The following is a 25,092-nucleotide window of genomic DNA, read 5'->3' as shown; positions in this document are numbered from 1 at the left end:
GTCGGCGCCTTCATGTCCAGTGTCAAGTATGGCTTCTGCGGCCAGATGAAGAAGCTGGCGTGGATGCTCGAGCGGCGCTACGAGGAGTCCAAGCAGCACGGCGCGCCCAACAAGAAGAGCGAGTGTGTCACCTGCTACGCACCGATCTCCGGCCGCCGCATCGGAGACTTTGGCAAGAGCAACAGCACGTGCAAGTTGTGCTTCGGCTTCGTGTGCCGCGCGTGCAAGATTGTCCGCAAGTTGAGCTTCGTGGACCCGGACCTGTTGCTCTCACAGAGGAAGGTGACGTTCTGCACGGGGTGCATCGGTGAGCTGATGTGTCTGAGCTCCACCGACGCGGTTCGAGCCATGCTGCTCAGCAAAAAGTCTCCGGCCACCCACTCGCACTTCCAGAACTCCTTGTCGTCGACAGCAAGCACCTCGTCAAGTATGTCCAGCATCTCTATGTAATTAGTTCAGCCCTTGCGTAAGTTGTTGTAAGTTTGTCGGAATTCTACGTTTGAGTACCTATGTTGTAATGCTACCTAACCTGTCGTCTTACAAACCGCAATAGAATCTTGGTGGGTATATCTGTGAACTATGTTGCTGCTCGTGCCTTCAGCCTGGTGTTCAGGGCGTCTAGTGTTTGCCTGTCTTCGTGATGCCACCCCCTCATCTGTCACCATCCTGTCGCTGGACAAAAATCCAAGGGATCACCGGACTCAAGTGCGGTGCGATGCGGAGAGTGTCATGCGTTCGTGGCGCACATGGCACAACGTCAGAGCTGGGACAGTCACCATAGGCTCGACGTAGTGTCTTCACTGAGTCAAGACCCCCCCATCGACAGAAATCAAGAGCAGCAACGGGTGAACTCTTCCGGCTCATTATTCATCTTGCCACCGAGATAGCAACCAGCGTTGGTCAGTCAACTCAAAGTCCGTCATGAAGGGGCGATTCGTGGTGAATCCGTTCCCGACTGTGCCGCTGGCCCCTTCGGACCAATCGCAGCTCCATGACTTGGCCATTTCGCTGGTGAAGGCCGGCATGGAGCGGTACACTGCGTTCGTCGAGAACGACCAGCGCCAGGTCGATTTATCGCGGTGGAAGCTGGTCAAGTCCCGGGAGACCGCGAGGGTTTTCGTGGAGAAGCATGTTCCTGGTGGTAGCAACCAGGAGACGCAGGACCTGCCGTCGCTGTTGTGCGTTGGCACGACGCCAGGACAGTTGGAGGATCTGATGTTCGGAGTCGTCAACCCGACGTTGGAGGTGATGCGCATCAAGGCCTCGTACGTGGACGATCTGAGCGGCGCGGCGGTGCTCGCGACGGTCGAAGAGCCAACGCTGGACGAGCCGTTCAAGTCGCTCGTGGTCAAGTGGATGGAGCTCGACATCCCGCTGCACTCGACCAGCCTGGTCAAGAACCGCGATTACATCTACGCGGAGGCGACGGACATTGTCACGCTCCCGAGCGGCGACCGCGTCGGCTACCACTTGCTGCACTCCATCAATTTCCCGCAGACTCACGAGCTGCCGAATCGGATTCGCGGCAACCTGTCGATCTGTGGCTTCTTCCGGCAGATCTCGGAAGGCATTACAGAGATTTACGTCTCGGGTATCATGGACCCAGCGGGAGGTCTAGTCCGTCACCTGGTGATCCCCAACATGGCGAACACCTTCTTGTCGTCGCTCAAGTACGCTCATTGTGGCCAGATGAAGAAGCTCGCGTGGATGCTCGAGAAGAGGTATAAGGAGTCCCGGCTGCTCGGTAAACCCAACAAAAAGGCCCAGTGTGTGACCTGCAGGGCATCGATAACTGGGCGGAAACTCGGCGACTTTGGCAAGACCGACGCCACGTGCAAGCTGTGCTTCTGCTTCGTGTGCCACAGCTGCAAGATCCACAAGAAGATCAGCTTCATCACACCGGACCTGCTGCTGGTCAAGCGGAACGTGACGTTCTGCGGGCTCTGCCTCGCTGAAGTGAACAAGTCCGACGCGTCCGCAGCGGCGCGAGCCCAGGTCTTAGAGAATTACCCAGCCAACCACCACTCATCCATGGCAACGTCCGAGACGAGCAGCAGTAGTTGAAGTTGACTAGATACATCGTGCAAGTCGAAGTAACATACATAAGAAAGGATGCCGTGTGATTCTCTTGAACCCCGCGCACTGATCATCGCATTGCGTTGTAAGTGCAGCAATTTGTCACTGGCCAGATAGCAGTCGCCTCCCTGCGATGACCAGGAGCTCCGCTATACTGGCGAGGTTACCTTCGCTGCCCACAGCTGACATTGCGACGCTAAAGCGAAGAGGTGTCCGACGCGGGAAGGCAACGCGGTCTTCAGGCCGAAGGGAGCACGACAGTTCCCTAAGCTCAGCTGAACTGCCAAGCAATCGAGCAACCATCCAGTTACCAAGTTGTACCAACGACTGCCAATGTAGACCGATACCCAGGTCTCCGTTTCGTAATCTCCACCCGTAAATCAAGAAATACCATACTTCAGAATACGTAGCCTCCGCAGTGCGTTAAGCACCGCGGACTGCAAACACACGACCTTCAAAGATCTACAGTTAGCAGGTCACGGGGATCGTTGAAGCTCGACGCTCTCTGATGGCCGCGGTAACTTCAGTCTGAAGTCTTCAGATACTTGCACGAAAGTGCGGGCTTGCATCCACTTTCTTCCTGCGCTGAGGTTTTCGACGGGAAGGCGGCCACGCGGCCCTGTCACGATCGAGGCTGAGCCAGCCAAGCGCTGCGTCGGTCTTCCGCCGTCCTGACGATCTATCATTTGGCGCGGCCGCACCAGCTGCCGTTGCTGTAGTCAGTTCAGAGACCTCCCCACCAAAAGCTCAATAGCCGGAATTTAGACTTGGTTAAAGTAGGAAATATACACCTGTTAAATCAAATGCGGTCGATAAAGTTACAATCCGATACAAACTCTAATCAGCACGACCTCTATGAATTTTCGCGAATTAATCTTTTCTTGCAGTGCAAATCGCAAATTTACCTGTTTTTTAACCGCAGATTGCGGTCATGACCAGCACGAGCAAGGATTTGCAAGCCCTCGCTGAGCAGCACGAACGAAACGAGCTCCGAGGCAACACCCAACAACAAAAACAACAACAATGCGCCCAGAGTTCGTCCGAAAGCTCCGGTGGGCTGAGGTGCCAGCTGGGCGCGAGACAGACCGCTTTCGTCGTTGAAGCTTCAGCTTGACCCGTTTGCACTCGCTGGCGACCACTGAGTCAATCGTGACCAGCGCCAAAGACAAGATCTCACCCAGCATTGCTCTGCATCGCAATGCATTGCGCGGCGCACCACCGTCACACGTTTTCGGAATATCTGCCTGCAACACCAGCACCGACACGATACAACTCCACCACCCATTCCTCCATTTCCGAATCGCCCGCCGGCACCGTAGTCACTCAAACTCAATGTGCCAGAAGCGGAGCGAGCGGTTCACCGCCAGCCCGTTCGACGCGGTGGCGCTCACCATGGGCGACCGGTCTCAGCTCGAGGCTCTGGCGCAGACCTTCGTCTCCGACAACTTGCGGCAGTATCTGATCCACTCGGCCATGGGTCTCGACAAGGTGGACGACCGCCGCTGGAAGGTCGTCAAGACCAAGGAAACCTTACGAGTTTACTCGGAGCGCTCACAGCGCGACATGGCTCGACGAGCAAGGAAACACCTCGCTGCCCAGGCTAGTCGTACCTGCACGGAAGACGACGAGGCCGAGTACTCGGTCTCCGAGCTGCCGGTCATGTTCAGCGCCGGCACACTGGTCGGTGAGCTCGACGACGTCATGTTCGGCGTCGTGAGCCCGACGCTGGAGCTCATGCGCATCAAGTCCTCGTACGTGGACGACATGGGCGCTGCGGCGGTGCTGGCCACCGTGACGGAGCCCACCTTGGACGACCCGTTCTGTTCGCTGGTCATCAAGTGGATGGAGCTGGATCTGCCGCTGAGCAGGGCCGGACTCGTCAAGAACCGCGACTTCGTGTACATGGAGGCCACGGGCATCGTGCAGCTCGGCCACGGCGGTGACCGCATCGGCTACCACCTCATGCACTCGGTGCACTTCCCGCAGACGGTGGATCTCCCCCACAAGGTGCGCGGCCGCCTCTCGCTCTGCAGCTTCTTCCGACAGACCAGCCCCGACATCGTCGAGCACTACTCGTCCGGCACCATCGACCCGGGAGGCGTCATCCCGCGCGCGTTGCTGGTCCGGGCAACCGCTAGTCAGATGCTGGCGTCGCTGCGCTACGCGTACTGCGGCCAGATGAAGAAGCTCACGTGGATGCTGCAGCAGAAGCGCGAGGAGTGGCGGGCAGGCGATAAACCGTCAAAGCTGCTGACACCCGAGCGGATCTGTGTCACCTGCCGGTCGAAGGCGGGCGGCCTGTTCAGCAGCAAGTGCTGCATATGTCTCGGGGACTTGTGCATGTCGTGCTCTATCAAGAAACGTCTGAGCTTTCTGTCGCCGGAGAGCTCACTAGTTCGTTGCAAGGTATCGGTGTGCACCTCGTGCATGCTGGAAGGACTGCATGTCAGTGCGTCTAGAGCAGCTCGAGACCAGCTCTTCGGGCCTGCAATGGGTAGTGCATTCGCCACGTGCTTGTCCGAGACGAGCTCCGATCTCTCGGTGTCTCCGACGGCTTGGAGTCGAAGTCGGTACGCCAAGGCGACAGTATAGGCCAGGACGCCCCACGACCGCACACATCGGAGACCAACCTTCGTCGGTTCTTTAGTGCCGACGCTGTATAGGATAACGTATCGAAAATGTATGAACATTCGCAATCAAAGCCTCGATCAGCACTCTGAACGTTGCAGTTGACCTCTGCGAGAAGCTTTGCATGCTCATGGCCAGCGATTGATGCGTCTGCTACGCGTGAAGACGTCAACACGCGCATGTTGCTGCCGCCGACCACCACCAAAACCTTGCACCATTTCCCCGGTGGCCTAGAGCGCTACAACATCACGATCGGAAATGTGAACTTGAGTCAAGACCAGTGACGAGAAACGAGTGCCCGTCATCACCGAGGTCGAGCTGTCCACCCGGACGTAGTCGTTGCAGCGTGATGGATGAGGAACGTTCGCTTTCACCAGGTAAAAAACCAAAGGTGGGACGTATTCGAGTCATGGCGCTCTTTACACAGCTGTGAAGGCCGACCAACCAAGTCATACAACGCCAACATAATGTAAGCGACGTTTCTTGGTTGAAGCAGTCCTGATTTTCGCTGAATCACGCGCGCGTCCACAGGTTGAAGGCCTTCGTTAGTCCTCACCAGCTGCAAGCAGGGAAAAAGGGATCGCTCGGCTGAATCTTGCGCCTCGGACCCGGGCATATTGGAGCAATTCCCAGCAGCAATAGTGTTCTCGTACCACGTCGTTGGGTCGGCTGAACTCTTGGTCTCTGGGCTAAGCAGTTGCAGCAGACACTTGGATGGTGTCAGCGAAGGAGGTCCTAGCGAACTTCAAAACGGTGTATATTCCAGCCGAGTTCACGAGTAATTCCATCACCCATGCTAGACTACAGGCGCAACATTTAATTTCTTGTCGATTCACGTGTGAACAAACGTATACTTCAGAATTAGTGCTCAAGCGTTGTTTCCCCACGCCCGCGTGAATTTCAGGGCGTACGTCTTCATTAGAGGGCCCGTAAGCTCGACATTCAGCATCTTGGCTACATCTTCTGGCGTCCGCTTAGCACGCACTAATTTGTTAAGCAGCGCAAGCTGTAGCGTTGTTGCCGTTTTCTTCGTGCTGGAGACCTGCTTGGCCTTCTCAAGGATTTGGAACAGCGAGTTGTCCGTGTAGTAGGCTGACATGATGTCGATAACAGCCGTTTTCTTTTGGGGATAGCGTTGGTTGAATTTGTCCATGTACTTAGAGAAGAATTCGAAAAATGGGTTCGCAACAAGACCATCACCTTGTGTTTGAAGCCCCAGCCACTTAAATACACTTTGTGGGATAGATTCTCTGCGCAACCACAAAGTCATCCGTGAATCCTGCATCGCGCGAACGATCTTTTGCGTGCTCGGGGTTTTCATAGCTTCACGGAGCATTGCTCCCAGGTTGTTGTTGAGATGTCTCTCGAGCGTCATGTACAAAAATTCTCGCTTCTTCGGGTTTTGCTTATTGAAGGTGTTCAGGTACGTGAGCCAAGTGTTGAAGAGCGGGTTCGTGAACACGTTCTTCGACTCCTCGAGTCCGAGTTGATAAAATACTTCACTTGGAGAGACCTTCCTGCTGAGATACTCCTGGATCTTCTTAGCCTGCAATTCGGTGGCAGTGGCCTCCCAACTCGGATACGCCTTGGCTTGTTCAAGAATCTTCAGGAAAGGTTTGCTTCTGTACTGCTCCCTTAACGTCGTGAACAGGTCGGTCTTCTGTTCGGGATTTTGCTTGTTGAATAGCTGCAAGTAAGTGGTCCAGGTTTCGTACAGTGGGTTCTTGAAGAAATTATCTTCTGCTTTGTCTAGTTTTAACAGCGTGAAGACGTCACCCGCAGATTTTCCACTGTTCAGCCAGTAATTCATTTGCGCAGCGTCCATCTTCGTGGCGATAGCTTTCGTTGTTTCAGCTTTCTTCGCCAGCACAATCATCTCGGGCACTCTGCCGTCCGCATAGTACTTCATTAGAATTGGGATCGGCGACGTTGCCTTCTGCGGATTCTTGAGGTTGAAGTCGTCCACATACTTGGTCCAAGCGGCGAAGTCAGGGTTCGTAAAGATGTTCTCACCAGCTCTTGCGAGCATGAAGTTGTGGAAAAAGATGTCTTCGGGGGCTTTCCCGATCGCCGCCCAGTATTCGAGCTGCTTGCCTCGTAGTTTGATTGCGACTTCCGTCGTACTCGAGATCTTCGTCGCCGCTTCGATCAGCTCGAATAAATGGTCATCTCCATATTGACGGATCAGTGTCGGGATAGCCGACGTCTTCGCAGTTGGGTTTACCTCTTTGAGGTCGTCCACGTACCTCACCCAATCGGTAAGCAGCGGATTCCCGAACAATTCGTCGCCTGACTTAGCGAGGCCCAACTTCGAGAACACTTTGCTTGCAGACCTCCCCTCATTACCCCACTTCTGTAGTAATTCTGTGGTGCTTTTCGAAGAGGAAAATAAGCCTGCGGGCGTCTCAACGATCGAACCAAAAGTCCCCGCTCTTTCTTCGGTTTCTTGATCCGTGTCGGTTGTTCTCAAGAATCTCTTGGCAGCGACTTCGTTTCCACCAAAAGGAAGCAACTTTGTTCCCCCCAAACGCGCGGAGGCGACCGGCCCCGCGCGTTCGACAACTGAGTCTGCTTCGATGCCATTAAACACGGCGGCAATCAGCAGCACGATACCATAGAGCCACATTACTGACAGGACTTCACTGCCCGAGACCAACTTGAGAATTGAAACAGGTGTGCACCAGGCAAGGCCCATAACCTGATTCTCACAGACAAAACAAAATAAATCGCGGAAAGCAAGTCACTACACTATACAGGGCTCACATCCAATCTTAAGCTTCATCTTCCCCGAACGGTCATCACGTAGAGCGTTATAGCACGAACTGTACATATCAGGTTTCCTTGGAAGTGACGAGTACCAATCTGTTAAAGATAGTGCCTCTTTCTATTGTGGTACACTGTACCCGAGGTACTTGAACCCTCTCTAAGAGGATCATACCTGATTTTACTGGCTTTAACTATACTATAGAGTACGCTAGAGTGTACGAGGCCACTAGATTCTCAACCACTAACATCTCAATCTACTTTTTCTTTCTCCCTCTCTCAATCAAGTCTCCTTTCCCGTCTGCTCCCATCCGCTCACCTCAACAGGTTATGAGCTCAAGCCAAGCCTCAAGCGACGACTTCCCGCGTCTCATCGGCGCAGAGAATTTCGATGTCTGGAAGACCCGCGTGTGCGCAGCCCTCGACGGCAAACACCTGCTCGGATTCGTGACAAAGCCCGACTTCGATGGTGTATCCGAGGAAGAGAGCGAAGACAGCGGGAGCGACATGTCCGACGTAGACGACTCGCCGAAGACCAAGCCGGCTGAGGAGATCGATTCTGACGCTGTGGACTACGAGGACAGCGACGACGAGCTGAAACCTCCGTCCGGCTCTGACGAAGAATCCGGAGACAGCGACACGACGACGAAGACGAAGAAACTACCCGTCATCCGTCCCTTCAACCGCAGTGATGCGAAGCGTGCATCCAAGCGCGAGGCTCGTACGAAGCCGAAACCGCTCAATCCCCGCGATCGACGCTGCCAAGAGGCGAAGACGAAGGCATTTCTGATGAAAACCATGGACAACACCCATGTGCGCCTCGTGAAGGATCTCAAGACTTCCTACGAGATCTTCCAAGCGATCTGTGCGAAGTACGAAGGTGCCGCCTTTCATGGCGATCCGTACTTCATCCGGCACTACTTCATGGAACTCAAGTACGAGGAGGGAGGAGATCTTGACGATTTCTTTCTCAAGCTGGAAAACGCGATGAATGCGACATCGGAAGCCACCGAATCGGTGATGACGGGAGGACAGAAGTCTATCTACCTGTTCCACGCGTTACCCAAGTCATGGAAGGATGATCTCCGTGTTTGGAAGGGTCAGCGGAAGTATATCCCGTATGGAGAACTGAAGACCAACATCGAACAAAAGGTTCGCGAGATTCAAGCTGAAGAGCGCTACACGCTAGCCAAAGGCACGCTGGAGAGCCAAGCGACCAAGAATGAACGAGCTCTTGTCGCTACACCCAAGTTACATCCGGGAGGCCACTCTTCGCCTGGTGTGTGCTCGTACTGTGAGCGACCGCGCCACAACATTCGCCAGTGCCGCTCACTGCTGAAGGATCTTCGCGAAGGACGTGTGAAAGCGGGAACGGTGCTCCATGCGAACTTCGCATTCAAGGGAGGCGACTCGAATCGCAGCCATCCCTACCGCAACAACAAGAACTCCAGTCGTGGACGCAACAACGGCAGACGTGGCAACAAGGACCGACGTGATAACCGATCCGACAAGGGCAAGGACAATGACAATGACAAGCGAGATTCCGGCAACGAGCGCAAGGTATACAACCAAGAGCGCCGCGAAACTGGTCTCATCGCTGTAGTGGCGACTGTCAATCCCGCCATCAGCCTGACTGCCCAAGCTACTGTGAGCCCCGAACCCACCTGAACGATCGACTCTGGATGCACGCGTCACGTTACGCATGAATCCCAGTGGTTCTCGACCATCACCGCGAGCGACGGTTCAATCACCGTTGGTGGGAAGAACGAAATCCCCATCGAAGGAATTGGCAAAGTGGAGCTGGAAGTCATTGACTCCAAAGGCACCAAGAGGACGCTTACCCTCCATGACGTGCTGTACGCTCCTGAGCTGAAATTCAGCTTACTCTCGGTTCCGGCAGCTGTGAAGCACGATTTTCGCTTCAGCTTTGATCGCTAGCTGTGCGTCGTGCAGACCGCTGTAAAATTCAAGATCAAGGCAATGATGGCAACCCATGCTGATCTGTACCAATTTCAGGCCAAACCTGTGACGAAACACGAGGCTCTTATCGCCCACTCAGGTAAGCAACGATCCAATCTGCTTCTACACAAACGACTCGGTCATCCTAACGTTCGCATACTGCATGATCTATCTAGGAGCCAAGCCATTCGTGGACTAGACAACGATGCATCTGTCGACCCACGAGCGCACTTCTTCTGTACTGCATGCACGTTAGCGAAGTCTCACCGCTCTCCATTTAATTCTAATAGAATTGTTGAACGTGCCAAATATGCTTTGGAAAAGTGCATACATATATTTGTGGTCCCATGCCTACCCCCAGTCTTACTGGACGTCGTTACTTTCTCATCTTTATTGATGACTTCTCTCGGTACATGTTCACGTATCCGATCACAAACCGAAGCGAACTCTATGAGTGCTATGAGGACTTCAGGAAGAAATCCCTGAACATTTTCAGGCGCGATGTTCATGTCCTTGAGTACATGTATCCGCGACCTGATGAGAACTGTGATATCCACCATCTGCAGGCTGACAATGCAAAGGAGTATGAAAAACTCGGGCGCCAAATCTTCCAGAAATACGGAGCACACACGCAATTTACGAATGCATACACTCCTCAACAGAACGGTGTAGCCGAACGACGCAACCGAACCATCATGGAGCGCGTTCAAGCCCTCTTGCTTGATGGCAACCTACCCAAGCAACTATGGGCGGAGTGCGTCTGTCATGTGACCACTCTGATCAATATGACACCGAGCTCAAAGACAAATGGCCGTACGCCTTACGAGCGATGGTACAACCGCATACCATCCATGGATTACATCAAAGTTTTCGGATGCAGTGCTTACGTGCACATCACAGAACAATACCGTGATAAACTTGACGCACGTGCCCACCTATGCATGTACCTCGGTCTACCTGAACACAAAAAAGGATACCGCCTCATGTGCTTTTCAAAGAGGACGAATTCCCTCGTTTAGCGAACCTTACAAACCCTGAGCAATCATCACAAGAGCAACAGCTCAATATGCGAACGGAACATCTCGCACCCTTACCTGCAATGACACCTGCTGCAGCGCTGCCTACACTGCCCCCACTCAGGGAGGCTCTTAAACGCTCGCAATACACGTTTGCGCGGAGACGACAAATGATCCTCCATCAGCTCCTACGCCTAAGAAACCCCGACTCGGCTCGACCGACGCGGATGTAACCCTCAACGCAGAGGAAGATTTACAGGAGCAAGAGCAGCGAAGGAAATTGCTGTACACATTACTAGCTATTCGGTATGTGACAGAGCCCACCACGTATCGAGCGGCAATGAAGTCGATTCACCCTAATCGGTGGCATAAAGCAGCCAAATCGGAATACAAATCCCACATGGAAAACAAAACATGGGTGCTGGTACCCCCTCCGAAAGGAAGGAAGATTTTAACCTGCCGATGGGTCTTTGTTGTAAAGTATACCGGCACAGGCGAAATTGACCGCGTCTAGTGATCAAAGGTTTCCTTCAGGAACATGGCATTGATTACAACGAGATTTTCTCACCTGTTATCAGGATGGAGGTACTCAGACTCCTTCTCACAATCGCAGCATTGCTCGATCTTGAGATCCACCAGATGGATGTAAAGACGGTGTTTCTTAACGGATTGCTCGAGGAGGAGATATTCATGGCTCAACCGGAAGGTTTCAAAATCCCGGGTAAGGAACACTTAGTGTGCAAACTCCTGAAGAGCTTGTACGGGTTGAAACAAGCTCCCGGTGTGTGGTACAAAACGTTGTCTGCCTTCCTAGAGAGTATCGGGTTCCAAAAACTCATAAAGGACAGTTGTGTCTTCAAACGCACGGTTGACGGTGTCACTTGCTACATTGCAGTGTACGTCGATGACCTTTTGATCATTGCGCCAACTCCAGCCCTCGTCAGTGAGCTGAAATCAGCCCTGCAAAAGCGATTTTCCATGACAGATTTAGGGGAGGTGAAGTACTTACTCGGCTGGTCCATTCAACGTGACCGTAAGAACCGAACGATATTTATCCACCAACACAAGTACGCTACGAAGATCTTTGACCATTTCAGCGACTATATTCCATACCCTATTGCAACTCCAGCAGAACGGAACGTTAAACTCTCCGTAAGCAGCCAGCCTAGCAGCAAGGCAGAGAAAGATGCGATGAAAAATATTCCGTATCGCGAAGCCGTTGGCAGTATCATGTATCTCATGGTAGGCACTCGACCCGACATGGCGTTCTACATGCGTGAGGTTAGCCAATTTCTAGCTAATCCGGGAATGGAGCACTGGAAAGCAGTCGTAAGAGGTCTAAAATATCTATCGGGAACGAAGGACTATGGTCTTCTCCTCGGTGGTTCACTCGGCATCACACCCGAGAACCTCGCTGACACCCTGACAGCTTACAGTGACTCTGACTATGCCAACTGCCCCGACACGAGACGCTCCGTCGGTGGATATGTGACTATGCTAGCAAGCAGTCCAATCTCATGGCTTTCGCGCAAGCACCACACTGTGGTTCTCTCAACAACAGAGGCAGAATATATCGCCCTGTGCCACTGCATGCAAGAGATGATATTCCTCAAACTGCTCCTCCAAGAGTTAGGTTTTGCCACGACGCAAGCCAACATTATCCATGAGGAAAACCAGAGCTGCATCAAAATTTGCTACAACCCCGAACTCCACGGGAGGTCAAAGCACATTCATGTTCGATACTGTTTTGTGCAAGAAAAAGTCGAGCGGCGTGAGTTCACCGTCGCCTATTGCAATACCAAAGAGATGGTGGCTGACATCTTTACGAAAGCTTTAGACAAGCATCAGTTCAGAGAACTAAGGGCCAAGCTCAGGATGCAATCCCTGGCTGGTCATTCCGATTAGTGACGAGAATAACACTAAATGCATGAAGCATGCCTACTCTTGCGATCTTTTATTTTTCCCACTGGGTTTTTATCTTTTGTTCGCACATAAAGGTTTTCCCTCATTGAGGTTTCCCTGGTCTAGTACCGAATTCCTTAGGCATATGAATTATTGTGAAAACCGGCGATTTTGTCACTCCATATAGCTCTGTAAATCAGGGCTGTGAGCAAAAACGATACGTGGTAATTTGTACTGAATAGGAAGTTAATTTGGGTACTAATCTGAGTAAGTCGGCTTAAATAGGAGTTAGGAACTGGGCTCTAAAGGCATCTTGTCAGAACAGTGGTGAGGGAGAGAGACAGCGGAGACACGATGTATGCCGCAGAATTTCGATGGAGAGCTGTGGTTAAATCCACCCAGCCCTGCTGAGTGGCGCCTTGACTTGGCTTAGCGTAGAGATTAGTATCAGGGCGCAACGTTCTAATATCGAAAGCAGCCAGCGCGGCTACGATGTGCTCATCCGCTCTCGCGTAGAGGTCATTCATCAAAGCTACCCTCTGGGTCGAAGCGAAACTCCGCGTCCTCGACACGGACGCTGGTTCTGCTCGTCATGTTGATTCCTCCTCTTTTGACTGACATCTCGGCTAGTGATTGCATAGCCGCTTGCTCGGTGGATTTATTTGTGCGGACTTCCTCGGAATGCCGAGGTTGGAGCTGACATTTCAACCTATTTAGAGACCAAATCTTACGACTCTAAAATAGCTTTGACGCGATGCTGCATAAGACCGATTATAATTTGGGATACCCAGTTCTAAATAAGGGATGGATCGAAATAAATAAGGGTTCCAGTCTCTAAATAAGGCACTAAATCAGCCGATTTTGTATCCGATTAGACATTCTGAGTGCTTTTCACAATATTTCCATGCGCGCATAAAGCCAATGCATTGGTTGCGATGTAATTTTTAAATATTAACTTCGTCGCAGCTATATGAACTCTACCGTCGTCCAGACTTCCAAACGTTGCAAAACCACGCAGGCAAAGTCGAAGATCAGCTAACCCGGTAATTGAGCTATATCAGCCAAAAGCAAACTGGGTTTAACAACGCATTCGTACTTAGGCTAAGATCTTCGACAAACCATACGGACGATTGGCAATTTCAATTTTTGAGATGTGCAATGATCATAACCTGCACAATCCTGTTTTATTACAGATGACCATAACCATAGAAAGATGCAGGGAGGATGTTAGAGATAAGGCCTCTTTCTATTGTGGTACACTGTACCCGAGGTACTTGAACCCTCTCTAAGATGATCATACCTGATTTTACTGGCTTTAACTATACTATAGTGTACGCTAGAGTGTACGAGGCCACTAGATTCTCAACCACTAACATCTCAATCTACTTTTTCTTTCTCCCTCTCTCAATCAAGTCTCCTTTCCGTCTGCTCCCATCCTACTCACAGCGTCGATTCTCTCATGGCTCGATCCTGGAGACGTGAAAGACCCCCAACAGTGTTGGGTCAACACTCTGTATGACAAAAACCCAAAATTTAGTGTACTAAAAAAAATTGTGTTCAACGCACCAAAATGCAGGAAACTCTCCCCGCGCTGCTGCTCGCTGTGAGTGTCGTCTTTCCAAGTTCATCGGCCTCCCGTACGTCTTGAACGAAGGCTCCGCCTTCCTAGACTCCTCAGTGGAGTTGCCTCTCTGGAGCGCGAGCAAATTCGGCTCGACAAAGCTCCAGGACCGAATCTGGGATAGCAGCCAGAGTTTTGAGGAAAACGAACTCAAATGTCTAGAAAAATCATGGGCGCTTCGCATACAAACACTACCGACAATACCAATTCAGACTAAGTATGACTGAAGCAGCCTCCCGTAAAGATCTTGAAATGGTCAACGTCCAAGTTTCCAGAATGCAAAATTCCGTCATAAGTGGTAGTTGAAGCCTGTGAAATAGGCGCGATGGAGATACTTCAGTTTTTCTACGAAAATGATAGTCAGGTACTGGAAACGAAGAGGATCCATGGAGGGGGTCATGCTGCAGAGTGGGAAGGCGACAGCATGGCGGCTGCGATCTCTGCCCATCGGAGCGCCGTCGTGTGCTGGCTGCATCACCACTTTCCAGATGCAGAATTCGATCTGAAGGCAGCGATGGCGTCGGCGTTGAAAACCGGGGAGATCATGGTTGTGCACTGGCTGGTGTGGAATGGCGCCGAGTGGCCGGATCATTTAGGTGGAGATATTTGCGTCCATGAAGTTGCCGGACAGGGACGACTTGACGCGCTGCAGTGGATGGATCAAAACGAGAAGTTGGAGGGGGCAGTGAGTCTGCTAAAATGGACATTTTGAGGTTGTGCGCTGGTTGGTTGAGAATGATGAAGAGGGTCAACAACTGATGGAGCTTGGAGGAGAGGGGAGCCTGTTGATCCATCCTGCTGCTATCAATGGACACCTTGAGATTGCCAAGTGCCTTCGTACTAAAGTGAAAATACCGACGTCCGCGTTGGGAAGAGAACACGAAGTTGAGTTCCAGCGAAATCAGATCGTAGTGCTAAATGAACAACTCTGTATCAAAGCGGCTCATGTGATGGGGACAACGATGACAGAGGCCGCGAAAACTGGGTATCTCGATGTCATGCAGTGGCTCGACACAGAGTCCGGGAAAGACCCTTACATCGACGTTTCGACTACGGCAACATCATCAAGGCCACCAAGTTATGGCATAACCAGTTGCATGTTTTGCAATGGCTCCGGTCCCATGGTTTTGAGGGCTGTGTAGCTGTATGTTGACCACGCAGCCAGAAATGGACACTTTGAAACGTTTCTGTTTTTGCATTCGCAATACCAACTGGAATGCACGTGGACGTGTTGTCATGGACGTTTGAGTGGACTCCCCCCGAGATTATCGATTGGATTAGGGAGCAATACCCAACTTTTCGCACCGGAAATCCCGCCTGATCGGTGAGACTGTCTCCTGTCTCTTAATACCGGAAAGCATTTCCAACAGTAGCCAAAGCCTTGTTTTGTTTTACTAACAACGACAACACCAAAAGAACAAAAACTATGTGTCCAAAGTAAAATGCAACACCAGGAAAGCCACATCACAACAATCACGTGCAAGCCTCCATCACGTACGTTCGCTGAGGTTGCATGGATGGGTAGTACTGGATCAGCCAGTCGTGGATATTGTCGCATGTGTAGTCTGCATCCGACTCGTGTATGTCTGTGAACAAGTCAAGTTTGGCCGTGTCATCAGCTATCGGTTCCGTACAGCCCTTGCGGCGCTGCGAGTGCAGGAACAGAATCATATCGAAATTCCCGTTCCACCCCATCGCCATGTTGACCATAACGGTGGTTGTGCAGCCTACCGTCCGATTCTCGCTCAGCCACTGAACCACTTCTAAATGCCCGTCAGCAGCTATAACATCCATAGCTTTGGTTGGGCAGCCTTCCATGCGGTTTCAATGGAGCCACTTAGCAACTTCCAAATTGCCGAAACGCGCCGGGAAATCATTCGCCTTGGTGGTGCTACCTTCGTTTCGAATCTCACTGAGCCGCTTGACGATTTCAACATGCTTACATTTTGTTGCTACATTATCCATCGCGGCAGTCGTGCAACCCTCCTCATGGAGCCACTTCACAACCTCCAAGTGGCCGCTCCACCCATTGCACGAAGACCCGCCACTATGGATTTCTAGCGATACAATGGCATCGGCGGTTCAAGGCAGAAAGCTCAAGCTTGTGCGATCGTTGTTCACAACGTTCAACTCGGAGGTTGAGCTGCTCGGTGCTGGACCAATGCGATTATTCAACTGCTGACGGGCGAATTGTTGTGCGAGAAGCTCGATGTCTCCGTTGTGCGCCGCATTAAGCAGCGCCGTCTTGGTCTAGTGTTGTCGTGCAGCTAGTGGACCACGTCGGTCTGCCTCTGCCGGGCGAACTTGACCCACGCCACGTCGTGGCGGCCCCAGTGCACCACGTGGCCGTGCGGATCTCGTCTCTCTGCTCGCGCGGGGCGGCACCTGGTGCTGCTTGAAGAACTGGAGCAGCTTGAGGTTGCCGTCCCCGCGACCTGGTGAACGGCCTCGAAGGGCACCACACAGCCGCGGAAGTGCGCGTAGAGCCACCGGACCATGGCCAGGGTCAGCTCCGCGTCCTGGAAGCGGGCGGCCCCCAGCACCGAGCGGAATTGATAGCAGTTGTAGTGCTTGTCTGTGCGCAAGTATTTCCTTCTGGACCAGAGCCCGCCGTTGCCGGCGTCTAGTGCGTGGAAGTGTTCCAGATGCGCTCGAGCAGCGCCATGGACCGCCATTTGTAGGCGTCGCTCAGCGCCAGTTCCAGCGCACAGTCCAGGACCACCGTGGTCGTGTCCAGCACGAGCGCGTCGTGGATGGACTTCGGGTGGAAGGCCACGCAGCGTGGGCAAATCATGTAGGGTGGCTGTGGCCATAGTGGACTTTAATTCTTTGTCTTGGATCCTTGTCATGAGCCCCAGGAAGCAAAAATCGCACATACCTAGGACAAGGACTGCAAGTACTACTAGCGCTGCCAGCGTGCTGGCCAAAGGTGTCTCCAACTTAGGGTGATCTTCGTTATTCTTTATTATGACTTTGTTTGTAATCTGCCGAGATCGTCAGTGGTGCCAGCTGATGGATAGTGGCTATTAGATGTCGGACGGAGAATACGAGTATTGCAGCTATGCGGGTATGAAGTAGGCTTAGAGATTTATTAGACGATGCTTGCCACTGGCGGAACCCCACCAGCTCAATGGAATCCTGGTAGGCGATATCCCAAAATCGGGACTGATTTCGCGGCTCTTGCAGGACAGATTGAAGCCTGGTTCGCCACGATGAGCCTCCACCACACGCAATAAGCATTGTGTGCGCCAGTAATTAATTGAACAAACAGTGGACAATGTAGATGTCGCAGTGGCTTAGCGGCATGCCGAACCACAGCCGATAGCGTGTCCTCTACAGACGCAAAAGTGGTCGTGGCGATAAGAAGAGGCTTACGTACTGGAGGTGTACATCACTGTAGTTGAAGACCTGTGGCATCGAAAGCGACCACCCCCATAGATTTCTGTGGGCATTATCACCGATTGGTTGGCTTCGCGTGATTTGCCCTATTGAACACATCGATTATGGTCAAGGCGTCCATGTGCGACCGGATAAGGTGTTATCAATGCAGGGCAGTATCTAAGGTGGATACTCTCTACAGGAAAGCATACGCAACGAGGCCCATCTGTGAGTCAACATTTCCACGTGCAGCTTGTGGCAGGTGTCCATTTTGATGGCCTCGAGATTATAGTGTCTTATCTCTCTTAGTCCATGTGTGGACAACGCCCGCAGACTTGCGACCCAGCTTTCTACCATTCAGCCGTGGTTTGTAAACAGCATCGCGTTACGCTCCAGGTGACATCGCCATCATCTGGTAGACAGCTCGCTACTGGTCACGGTTGAGCTGAGCTTTCGCTTCGGTCAGTCGCGAAACTGCGCTGGTGAAAGCACACGAACACCTGCAGCTATGACAATAGAGCGCTTCATCGGCAGCCCCTTCCCCGACTTGCGGGTGAGTGAGGTAGAGCGGAAAGAACTGATCAACCTAGCCGAGGTTTATGTGGAGGACTACATCCAGAAATATAAGGACTACGTCCTCATTGACCGGCGCGGGGTGAACAAACGACGGTGGCAGCATGTCAAGTCCCGGGACAATTTGCACGTGTACGGTGAGCGCTCTCGGAAGGCCCTCGGCCGTCGGGGCACAACGCTTGAAAACTCGCTGAGCTGCACTCAACGGATGAACGCTGTCACGGATGAAAAGGATCTGTCGGTGCTGCTGGGGGTGGGCACAGTGTCCGGTGAACTGGAAGATCTGATGTTTGGAGTCTTTAGCCCGACGCTGGACGACATGCGGATCAACGCTTCGTACGTACAGCACATCAACGACGGCGCGGTGCTGGCCACCGTTGTGGAACCTAGCAAGGACGACCCTTTCCGCTCGCTGGTTATCAAGTGGATGGCGATCGACTCACCGCTGCAGGCGTCCAACCTCGTCAGAAGCCGGGACTTCGTGTACATCGAGGCAACTGGCATCGTAAACTTGCCGAACGGCGTCCGAGTGGGTTACCGCTTCCTTCACTCCATTGACTTACCGCAGACAGAATCGCTGCCAAACAAAATCCGAGGGAACTTGTCCGTGTTTTCGTGCTTTCGACAAATCAGTCGCAACACCATCGACACGTTTAGCTGTGCTACCATTGATCCCGGCCGCGGCGTGATCCGCGCGCTGTTGGCCTCGGTGGTGGCGAACTTCTTTCTGGCTGCGACGAACTATGTGTACTGCGGCCAGATGAAGAAGCTGGCGTGGATGCTGAAGCACCGACGCGGGGCCTTCCTATTGTCCGGGAAGGAACGGCACAGCAAGAAGTGCATCGTTTGCAGGAAGAGTACCCGCGGTGTCATGGGGAGCATTGCGGGGAGCACGTGCAAGTTATGCAGCGGGTCGGTGTGCTATTCCTGCAAGATCAACCAGCGACTGAGTTTCAACTCGACGTGTGGTCGACTACTGCAGCGCAAGATTGTATTCTGTGGTATTTGTGTGAGCGCCGGAACAACTATGGATGCTACGGAGCCTGTTTCGGACCAAGCGAATGGCTTTGACGCCTTCACGGCCTCCTCCTCTGTGTGCACGTACATCGACTCGTCAATGTCATCACTCGATGGGTAGAGGGGTGGCCAACAGTGCTGAATATCATTGTTATCGCTCGAAAGAAGAGCGATAGTGCCGTTTACTATCGTCCTAAGTTATTAATGTTATTCATCAGTTTTTTTTGGTGAACCAACAGCGTCCAGTTTTAGTTGTATTTGAGGTATGCTTGACGTGAACAGCGTCGATGGGCAATATGCGTTTTTCACAATAAATTCGCTCGCTACATAGCATCTACACCTTTTTACCTTCAAAACGGCAAATTCCAAGTTCAATACTGCAAAATATAAGATTAAAATGAGACCCCGCCAAACAAATTGACGCTTATTTACATTTTGACGTTTTCGAGATATCGGCGTTTAAAGATGTGCCATTCATTTTCGCACTTAAATGAATATCGGAGAAATGGGCTTTTTAGTTTTTATGACCGATAAAATACTTGACTGGAGCTCACGCAGTCCAAGATTAGCAAATATGGAGGGAAGGCAGGAGAAGCCAGCTTCCAGCGTGGGCGCCCGTGCACCGTCAGTCGAAGATGCGGAGCTCGTCTACAACTGCGTACTGACATGGCCCTTGAGGCAAAGAGATACCAGGATGAACGAGAGATCGCGCCTTCGTTTGTCGAGCAACTGGAGGGGGCAGTGGCAGATATCGTAGAGTCACGAGCGCATCGAAATGTCGATGATGCACAGTCCAAGTCTACAACTACTCAACCAACCCAAAGAAAAAGAGCCAAGAAAGATAAATAGGTCAGCAAAACGAATTGACACTTATGTCACACATAAAAATTTAGTGAATCAAAATGACACTTAGTGCAACAATTAAATTTTGCGGGGCTTATAAAATGTGTTGGAGGCCAAAAGTTCGTCCATTGAAGCAGCGTCCAAGTATAAAAAATCAAAAAAATATTTTGCACTTTTAATTTTCTCTGGAGATACGTTTTTCGACTGGCCATTACAAATACTTCCACTACGTATTTTTGGGCAACCGATAGCTCAAAATGACCACAAAACATCGGGCTCTAACGTGATATGGCTGGTTACAAAATGAACCAAATGTAGATAAGCGTCATTTTGTTTGGCGGGGTCTCAAATGGCATTGCGTAGAATAGAGACAAAGCTATTTCGTACTTTTAGACACAAGTCTTGTGTTTTGTTTTGAAGTGAGGTCCATTACAGTCACTTCGTTCTACGATTCCTAACGACCAGCTAATGCCCGTCATCCGGCGCGACTTAATCACTGAACGCTGTGCTGGTTACGCTCGGTACCAGCATATGCATTGCACCTAAGGTGTGGGGGATTGCTAAGGAGGGCCCTCGTTACAACCAGGGCATTTGAGCAAACAAATGGCAGATAGTAACGCCCCAAAATGGACAACACACAATACCAAACGTGCTGCCCCATTTTGGCTGTTGTGGGTCAACCCCCGTCTAAGCGGATTGACCCGATTTCGTTGTTGGGGGTCAACTGCACTATTAACCCAACTTCACTGTTGTGGGTCAGTGGTCGTATATGCGTTTTGAGAGTCACGCATTAGCGAATGGCCCAAATTAGTCTGTGTGAGTCAACAATACTGAATCGTCCGATTTGACGTACATTTATAGCAACTGAATTTGCCAACAATTCGACCGTAGTGTCGGCCCTAGAGATCATCCGTTAGTGAGTTCCCTCAGCTAGTACCTGCTTCGACCCCCCCCCCCCCCCCCCCCCCCGGCTTCTCGTCTCTACTTGAAAAAGCCTACACGATCTATCAAAGAGTTATCGATTGATACGAGATGCGACCACCTGGTTGGCAAATAAGCCACGTTCTATCGAGGTGATAACCCTCGCAATCGCCAGGCTTTGTCAGCGTGTGCAGGCAATTTGCACGATCGGGAGTCGACTCATGTTGCGACACAATTGGATAATGAGCAGCCTTCGGAAATCTACTATGCGGCATCTGCTTTAACAGCGCGATACAGGTGGAGATAATGTCGCTCTGAATGTTTCCGGGGAGTTGGAATCGTGGGTCGAACGTAGGGATGCCAGTGACGAACTCATGAATGATAGCAGCAATGAAGACATGAATTTAGGAAGTGACGATGCGAAAAGTATCCGTGATGAGGATTCGTTATGTGATGATTTCGGTTTATCCAATTCTGAAAATGAAATGTTGCTATTCGAGTATGACTTCCCTGATTGTAATTCGGATAATTATTCTGAAGACTCAGACGAATTGGAGTGGGTAGATGATGAAATTTTCGCCCCTGTTTGCGCGCACTATCTCGAGCAAGAGGGAAAATCTGCATGTCGTATTTGAGAAGATGTTTCATGTGGTTATGCGGGAACCAATGGTGGGAACGTTTTTGTTCCTACCAAATTATTTGGAGACGAGTTGTATGTAATTCAACCTCCACCAGAATATCTGTATGAAAACAATGACGAAGCTGAAAAAAAAAGGTTCATGAACGGACTTTGCGCCATGGATTTACCGTGTCGCGGCGTCGGGTACGCTAGCTGAATGGGTCAAAAACAGATTTTTGGGCAAGAAATTACGAATGTGATCGAGCTGGTTAGCCTAAGTGCACGCAACGTCTGACAGACAGTGAAAGAAAGCGGGATATGCGCTGATCTAAACGCAGTGGTTGCCCGATGCGCCTTAAAATTTGTGCGGTCTCTAAAACCAACGTTCTAGGACCTTGGAAAAAATGTTCACACTCGCCAAAGTGAGGTTCACAACCTCCCCCCCCCCATCAGAAGATATTTGGGTTCATGCAGCTCATCGACGCCGGGCGGCGAGCAGACTTGCCCTCGCTCCAGCTGACAATATGCACGAGTTTTTGACAGCCAATTGGCTGCTGGAATACCAGTGGTGAACATTCGAGCGTCGATTTTACATAATGATCCGGAGTCTTTAGTCCTCCCAAAGGACATCAGTAATTCCAAGCTCAAAACCCGCCATATAGCTATGGCGACCAAGACACCGATAGAGGCTATGTTCGCGTTACTAGAAACTCACAAGTTTTTCTACCGATTCGAAGTGGACCCCGTATCTAACGAATTGCCGTATCTACTGTGGGAACATCCAGAAACCATACGTCTTTATGTTACTCATTGCGATGTATTAATTATGGATGGCACGTTTAAGACGAACAAGTACGATCTCCCGCTTGTGAACGTCATATCTTTGACAGGTATGAACACGGTTCTTCCGGTAGAACAGTGCTTTCTCCCTGGACAGAAAGAGATAAATTTCAGTTGATTTCTCAAGACACTTCGGGCGATGATAGAAGAGCAAGGAATTCCGCTCCATACTGTAATTCTTACAGACCGTGAACTTGCATGTATGAATGCTCTCGCAATTTTTTCTCCTCCATTCCCTCGATGATTTGTAGGTGGCACTTTAACCAGAATGTCCAAGCGAAAACACGGAGCGTGTTGGGCCAGGTCGCTGTATCCAATCCACTCCCTGGGCACGATAAATATGAGAATACCTGGGAGACTCCAGTTTTCATGGAATTCTTCTACACGACTGTGGACTCTAAAACGGAACAAGAATTTGATCTTCATCTCGCGCAGCTGCATTTACTGTCTCCGGTGATTGCTTCGTATTTGGACGAATATTGGTGGAAATATAAAACAAAGCTCGTCCGTTGTTGGACGAATCGATATCGTCACTATAGATATCGAGATACGTCAGCAGTGGAAGGAACGCATCCACAATGTAAACGTTGGCTGCACGACTGTAATGGTGACATGTACATGGTGTTTAAGCGGCTGTTGCCCTGGTGGGTTTCGTGTGCAAGTGCGGTTACTGAACGCGCTGCGCGTGATGCTACAATATTACCATACCGGCTTCAACATGACAAATAAACACAGTTGGCTCGCGTAGTTACAGTTTGGGCCCTTCGTGCTACAGACGATCTTTGGAAAGAAGCCATGGACGTCATTACCGAGGCTAAACCGACCCGAACCTGTTCCGGAAATTTCCGAACTGTCAATGGGAGGCCCTGCGTTCATGAAATTATCGCTATCATCAAATCTAATGGGAAATTGAAGTTATTGCCTAGTCATTTTGAAGCACACTGGAAGATTTATCGCGATCGTATCCACAGTTGGCGTCCTAGAATCCGCGAGCCGGCAAGTTTACGTAAAACGCGTCGTGTTGCTCGATCTCATACGGCTAACCATGGTGCCACTGGGACCGCACGACTCCCAACATTGGCTGAGCGAGTTGATCGCAACCACCCATCCACTAATTCTACGTTAGAGACACCCCACCAAGCAGTTGTGTACCAGATTGCAATGTCTCAAGAACGTGTTGAGATGGACCAAGTTAGTACGTACCACTCAACTCGTGCTCCCCCTAGATCCTGGGGGTATGCTAACAGAAAACCATAGTAGTCTGTTTTAGATACTGCATACGTACATTCAAAAACACCACAACTGCTAAAACGTTTTAGTTTTACTTTCATCTACCGCACAAGCTCGGATAGCCTAGTGTTATGCCACTGCGTAGACACAGCGTGGATCTTCAATTCGACTACATCATGTAATAAATTGAAGTTGACCCAAATTGGTAAGACTGGATTACTAGTTAATTTTTTTTATTGGCATTCGCTCTTAAAGACACGGGCCTTAAAGTCGAATAGCATTGTAGAATAATGCGAAAGTAAATGGAATATAATACACAAGGAAAACTAAACATGGAAGCTTTGAAGATTGAGTCGTATTTGAATTAAACATATCACGAAAACTTACAGAAGTTTATAATCTATTTTATAAAACGTTTGAATCATATTGGAAATAGTGATAATTTACTAGGAGTTTGCTCTAAATGACAAGGACAATAACGTTAGTAAAATAAAATTATTCAATACTCAATAAAATGAAAATATGTTATCTAGGAAAATAATACCGAAGAAACCTTTCATGAAAACTCAGACAAGTATATGATCCGTTAAATTTATCGGAATAGAGTTACAGAATAATCCGAAAGAAAACAGAAAATATAACAGTAAGGAAAGCAAATATTTTTTTTCTAAAGCCGCACGTACGAATGGCGCACACGACGATGTGATCTCAACGTCTCCTTATGTTCAAATGTTTTCTTGCAAATACGACAGAAAAACTGGGTGCAACCCCGCTCGTGTTCTCGACGGGCAGCCTTCATGTCGAAAGTTGCAACCGAACATGTACGGCACTGGTACATGTGGAATCGGCAAAGCTGTGTCATGTTGTAGCGGTAGCTAACTCCAGGTAAATCAACATCTAAATAGCAGTGTAGCCTGATGTTGATGCAGTCGTAGTATACACCACAGTGAGCGAGATCGCCACGACAAATTACCAAATCACCTTTCTCGAGAGATGTAATCTTTTCATTGTCTTTCAGGGGCCTGCGATTATTCCACCCGTAAGTTGCCAGTCTAGTTCCGTCCTGTGAAGTAATTAAAACAAATGCAGGTAATTCTTCCACGTCAGCATCCACAGTTTCGCTGTTGAGAAAGTCCCTGTGAACTTGCTGTTGTGGGCCACCTGGAAAAGATTTCAGGAATACCCACGAGCCGGTTCGGATGATTCAGTGCTCCTTGTATGCGGCCGCATAATTCTTCACAGCGGCCTCGACTGGCGAAAGTGGGCTATCGGATTGATCCCATGCAGGGACATACGCCTGCAATCGGAACCCGTCTTGGGTTGTTCCAATGCTGAAAACGGTGGCCCACTTCTCGATATCGTTAGCCTTGAGTCGAATAGCGGCCGCTTGTTGATTCGTGATCGCCTTCTTGATAACCTGGAATCCATCTTCGTAGAGTTTCATAGTGTGTGTGCGGGAAGACTGAACAATTTTCAAAATGATGCCCTCTATTAAACAGCGAAGGTTGTTTCTTCCTACGTCCTGACAAGAACCTCGCTGTCTCGTGTACTTTCCTTGGAATGTGAGACGAGTTAGAAGCTTAGAGCTAATGATAGTAACGTACATTGAAACAGAGTAGGAGTCTTACTGTGTTTCCAAGCCGTAGCCACGTCAAGAACGCTCGTGACCCGAATCAGCGAAAGTGGGTCAGTGTACTTCAGTTTGC

General features: G+C 50.6%; 6 protein-coding genes across 6 annotated transcripts; 3 read left to right on the top strand and 3 right to left on the bottom strand.

Moving 5' to 3' along the window:
• Positions 1–3,408: 3,408 nt before the first annotated feature.
• On the top strand, positions 3,409–5,296 carry IUM83_17936 (Pyruvate kinase; the record flags this gene model as incomplete). The annotated part of the gene is made up of 3 exons (XM_067942906.1): positions 3,409–4,646; positions 5,132–5,173; positions 5,236–5,296. 3 exons carry the CDS (start codon positions 3,409–3,411, stop codon positions 5,294–5,296), a joined length of 1,341 nt encoding a protein of 446 aa, XP_067795927.1.
• A 276-nt stretch (positions 5,297–5,572) lies between these two features.
• Positions 5,573–7,012, bottom strand: IUM83_17935 (Avirulence (Avh) protein; the record flags this gene model as incomplete). The annotated part of the gene is made up of 1 exon (XM_067942905.1): positions 5,573–7,012. One exon carries the CDS (start codon positions 7,010–7,012, stop codon positions 5,573–5,575), a length of 1,440 nt encoding a protein of 479 aa, XP_067795967.1.
• A 785-nt stretch (positions 7,013–7,797) lies between these two features.
• IUM83_17934 (uncharacterized protein) lies at positions 7,798–9,135 on the top strand (the record flags this gene model as incomplete). The annotated part of the gene is made up of 1 exon (XM_067942904.1): positions 7,798–9,135. One exon carries the CDS (start codon positions 7,798–7,800, stop codon positions 9,133–9,135), a length of 1,338 nt encoding a protein of 445 aa, XP_067795928.1.
• Positions 9,136–16,232: 7,097 nt separating this feature from the next.
• Positions 16,233–16,640, bottom strand: IUM83_17933 (uncharacterized protein; the record flags this gene model as incomplete). The annotated part of the gene is made up of 1 exon (XM_067942903.1): positions 16,233–16,640. One exon carries the CDS (start codon positions 16,638–16,640, stop codon positions 16,233–16,235), a length of 408 nt encoding a protein of 135 aa, XP_067795934.1.
• Positions 16,641–17,851: 1,211 nt separating this feature from the next.
• Positions 17,852–19,054, top strand: IUM83_17932 (uncharacterized protein; the record flags this gene model as incomplete). The annotated part of the gene is made up of 1 exon (XM_067942902.1): positions 17,852–19,054. One exon carries the CDS (start codon positions 17,852–17,854, stop codon positions 19,052–19,054), a length of 1,203 nt encoding a protein of 400 aa, XP_067795970.1.
• Positions 19,055–24,590: 5,536 nt separating this feature from the next.
• On the bottom strand, positions 24,591–24,830 carry IUM83_17931 (uncharacterized protein; the record flags this gene model as incomplete). Its single annotated transcript, XM_067942901.1, has 1 exon — positions 24,591–24,830. One exon carries the CDS (start codon positions 24,828–24,830, stop codon positions 24,591–24,593), a length of 240 nt encoding a protein of 79 aa, XP_067795935.1.
• Positions 24,831–25,092: the final 262 nt, after the last annotated feature.

Source organism: Phytophthora cinnamomi, assembly GCF_018691715.1.
Source record: "Phytophthora cinnamomi strain GKB4 chromosome Unknown Contig18, whole genome shotgun sequence".
In the NCBI taxonomy this organism is placed as follows: domain Eukaryota; phylum Oomycota; class Peronosporomycetes; order Peronosporales; family Peronosporaceae; genus Phytophthora; species Phytophthora cinnamomi.
The sequence above is the reverse complement of the archived record's forward strand: the minus strand, read 5'-3'. Positions and strand labels throughout refer to the sequence as shown.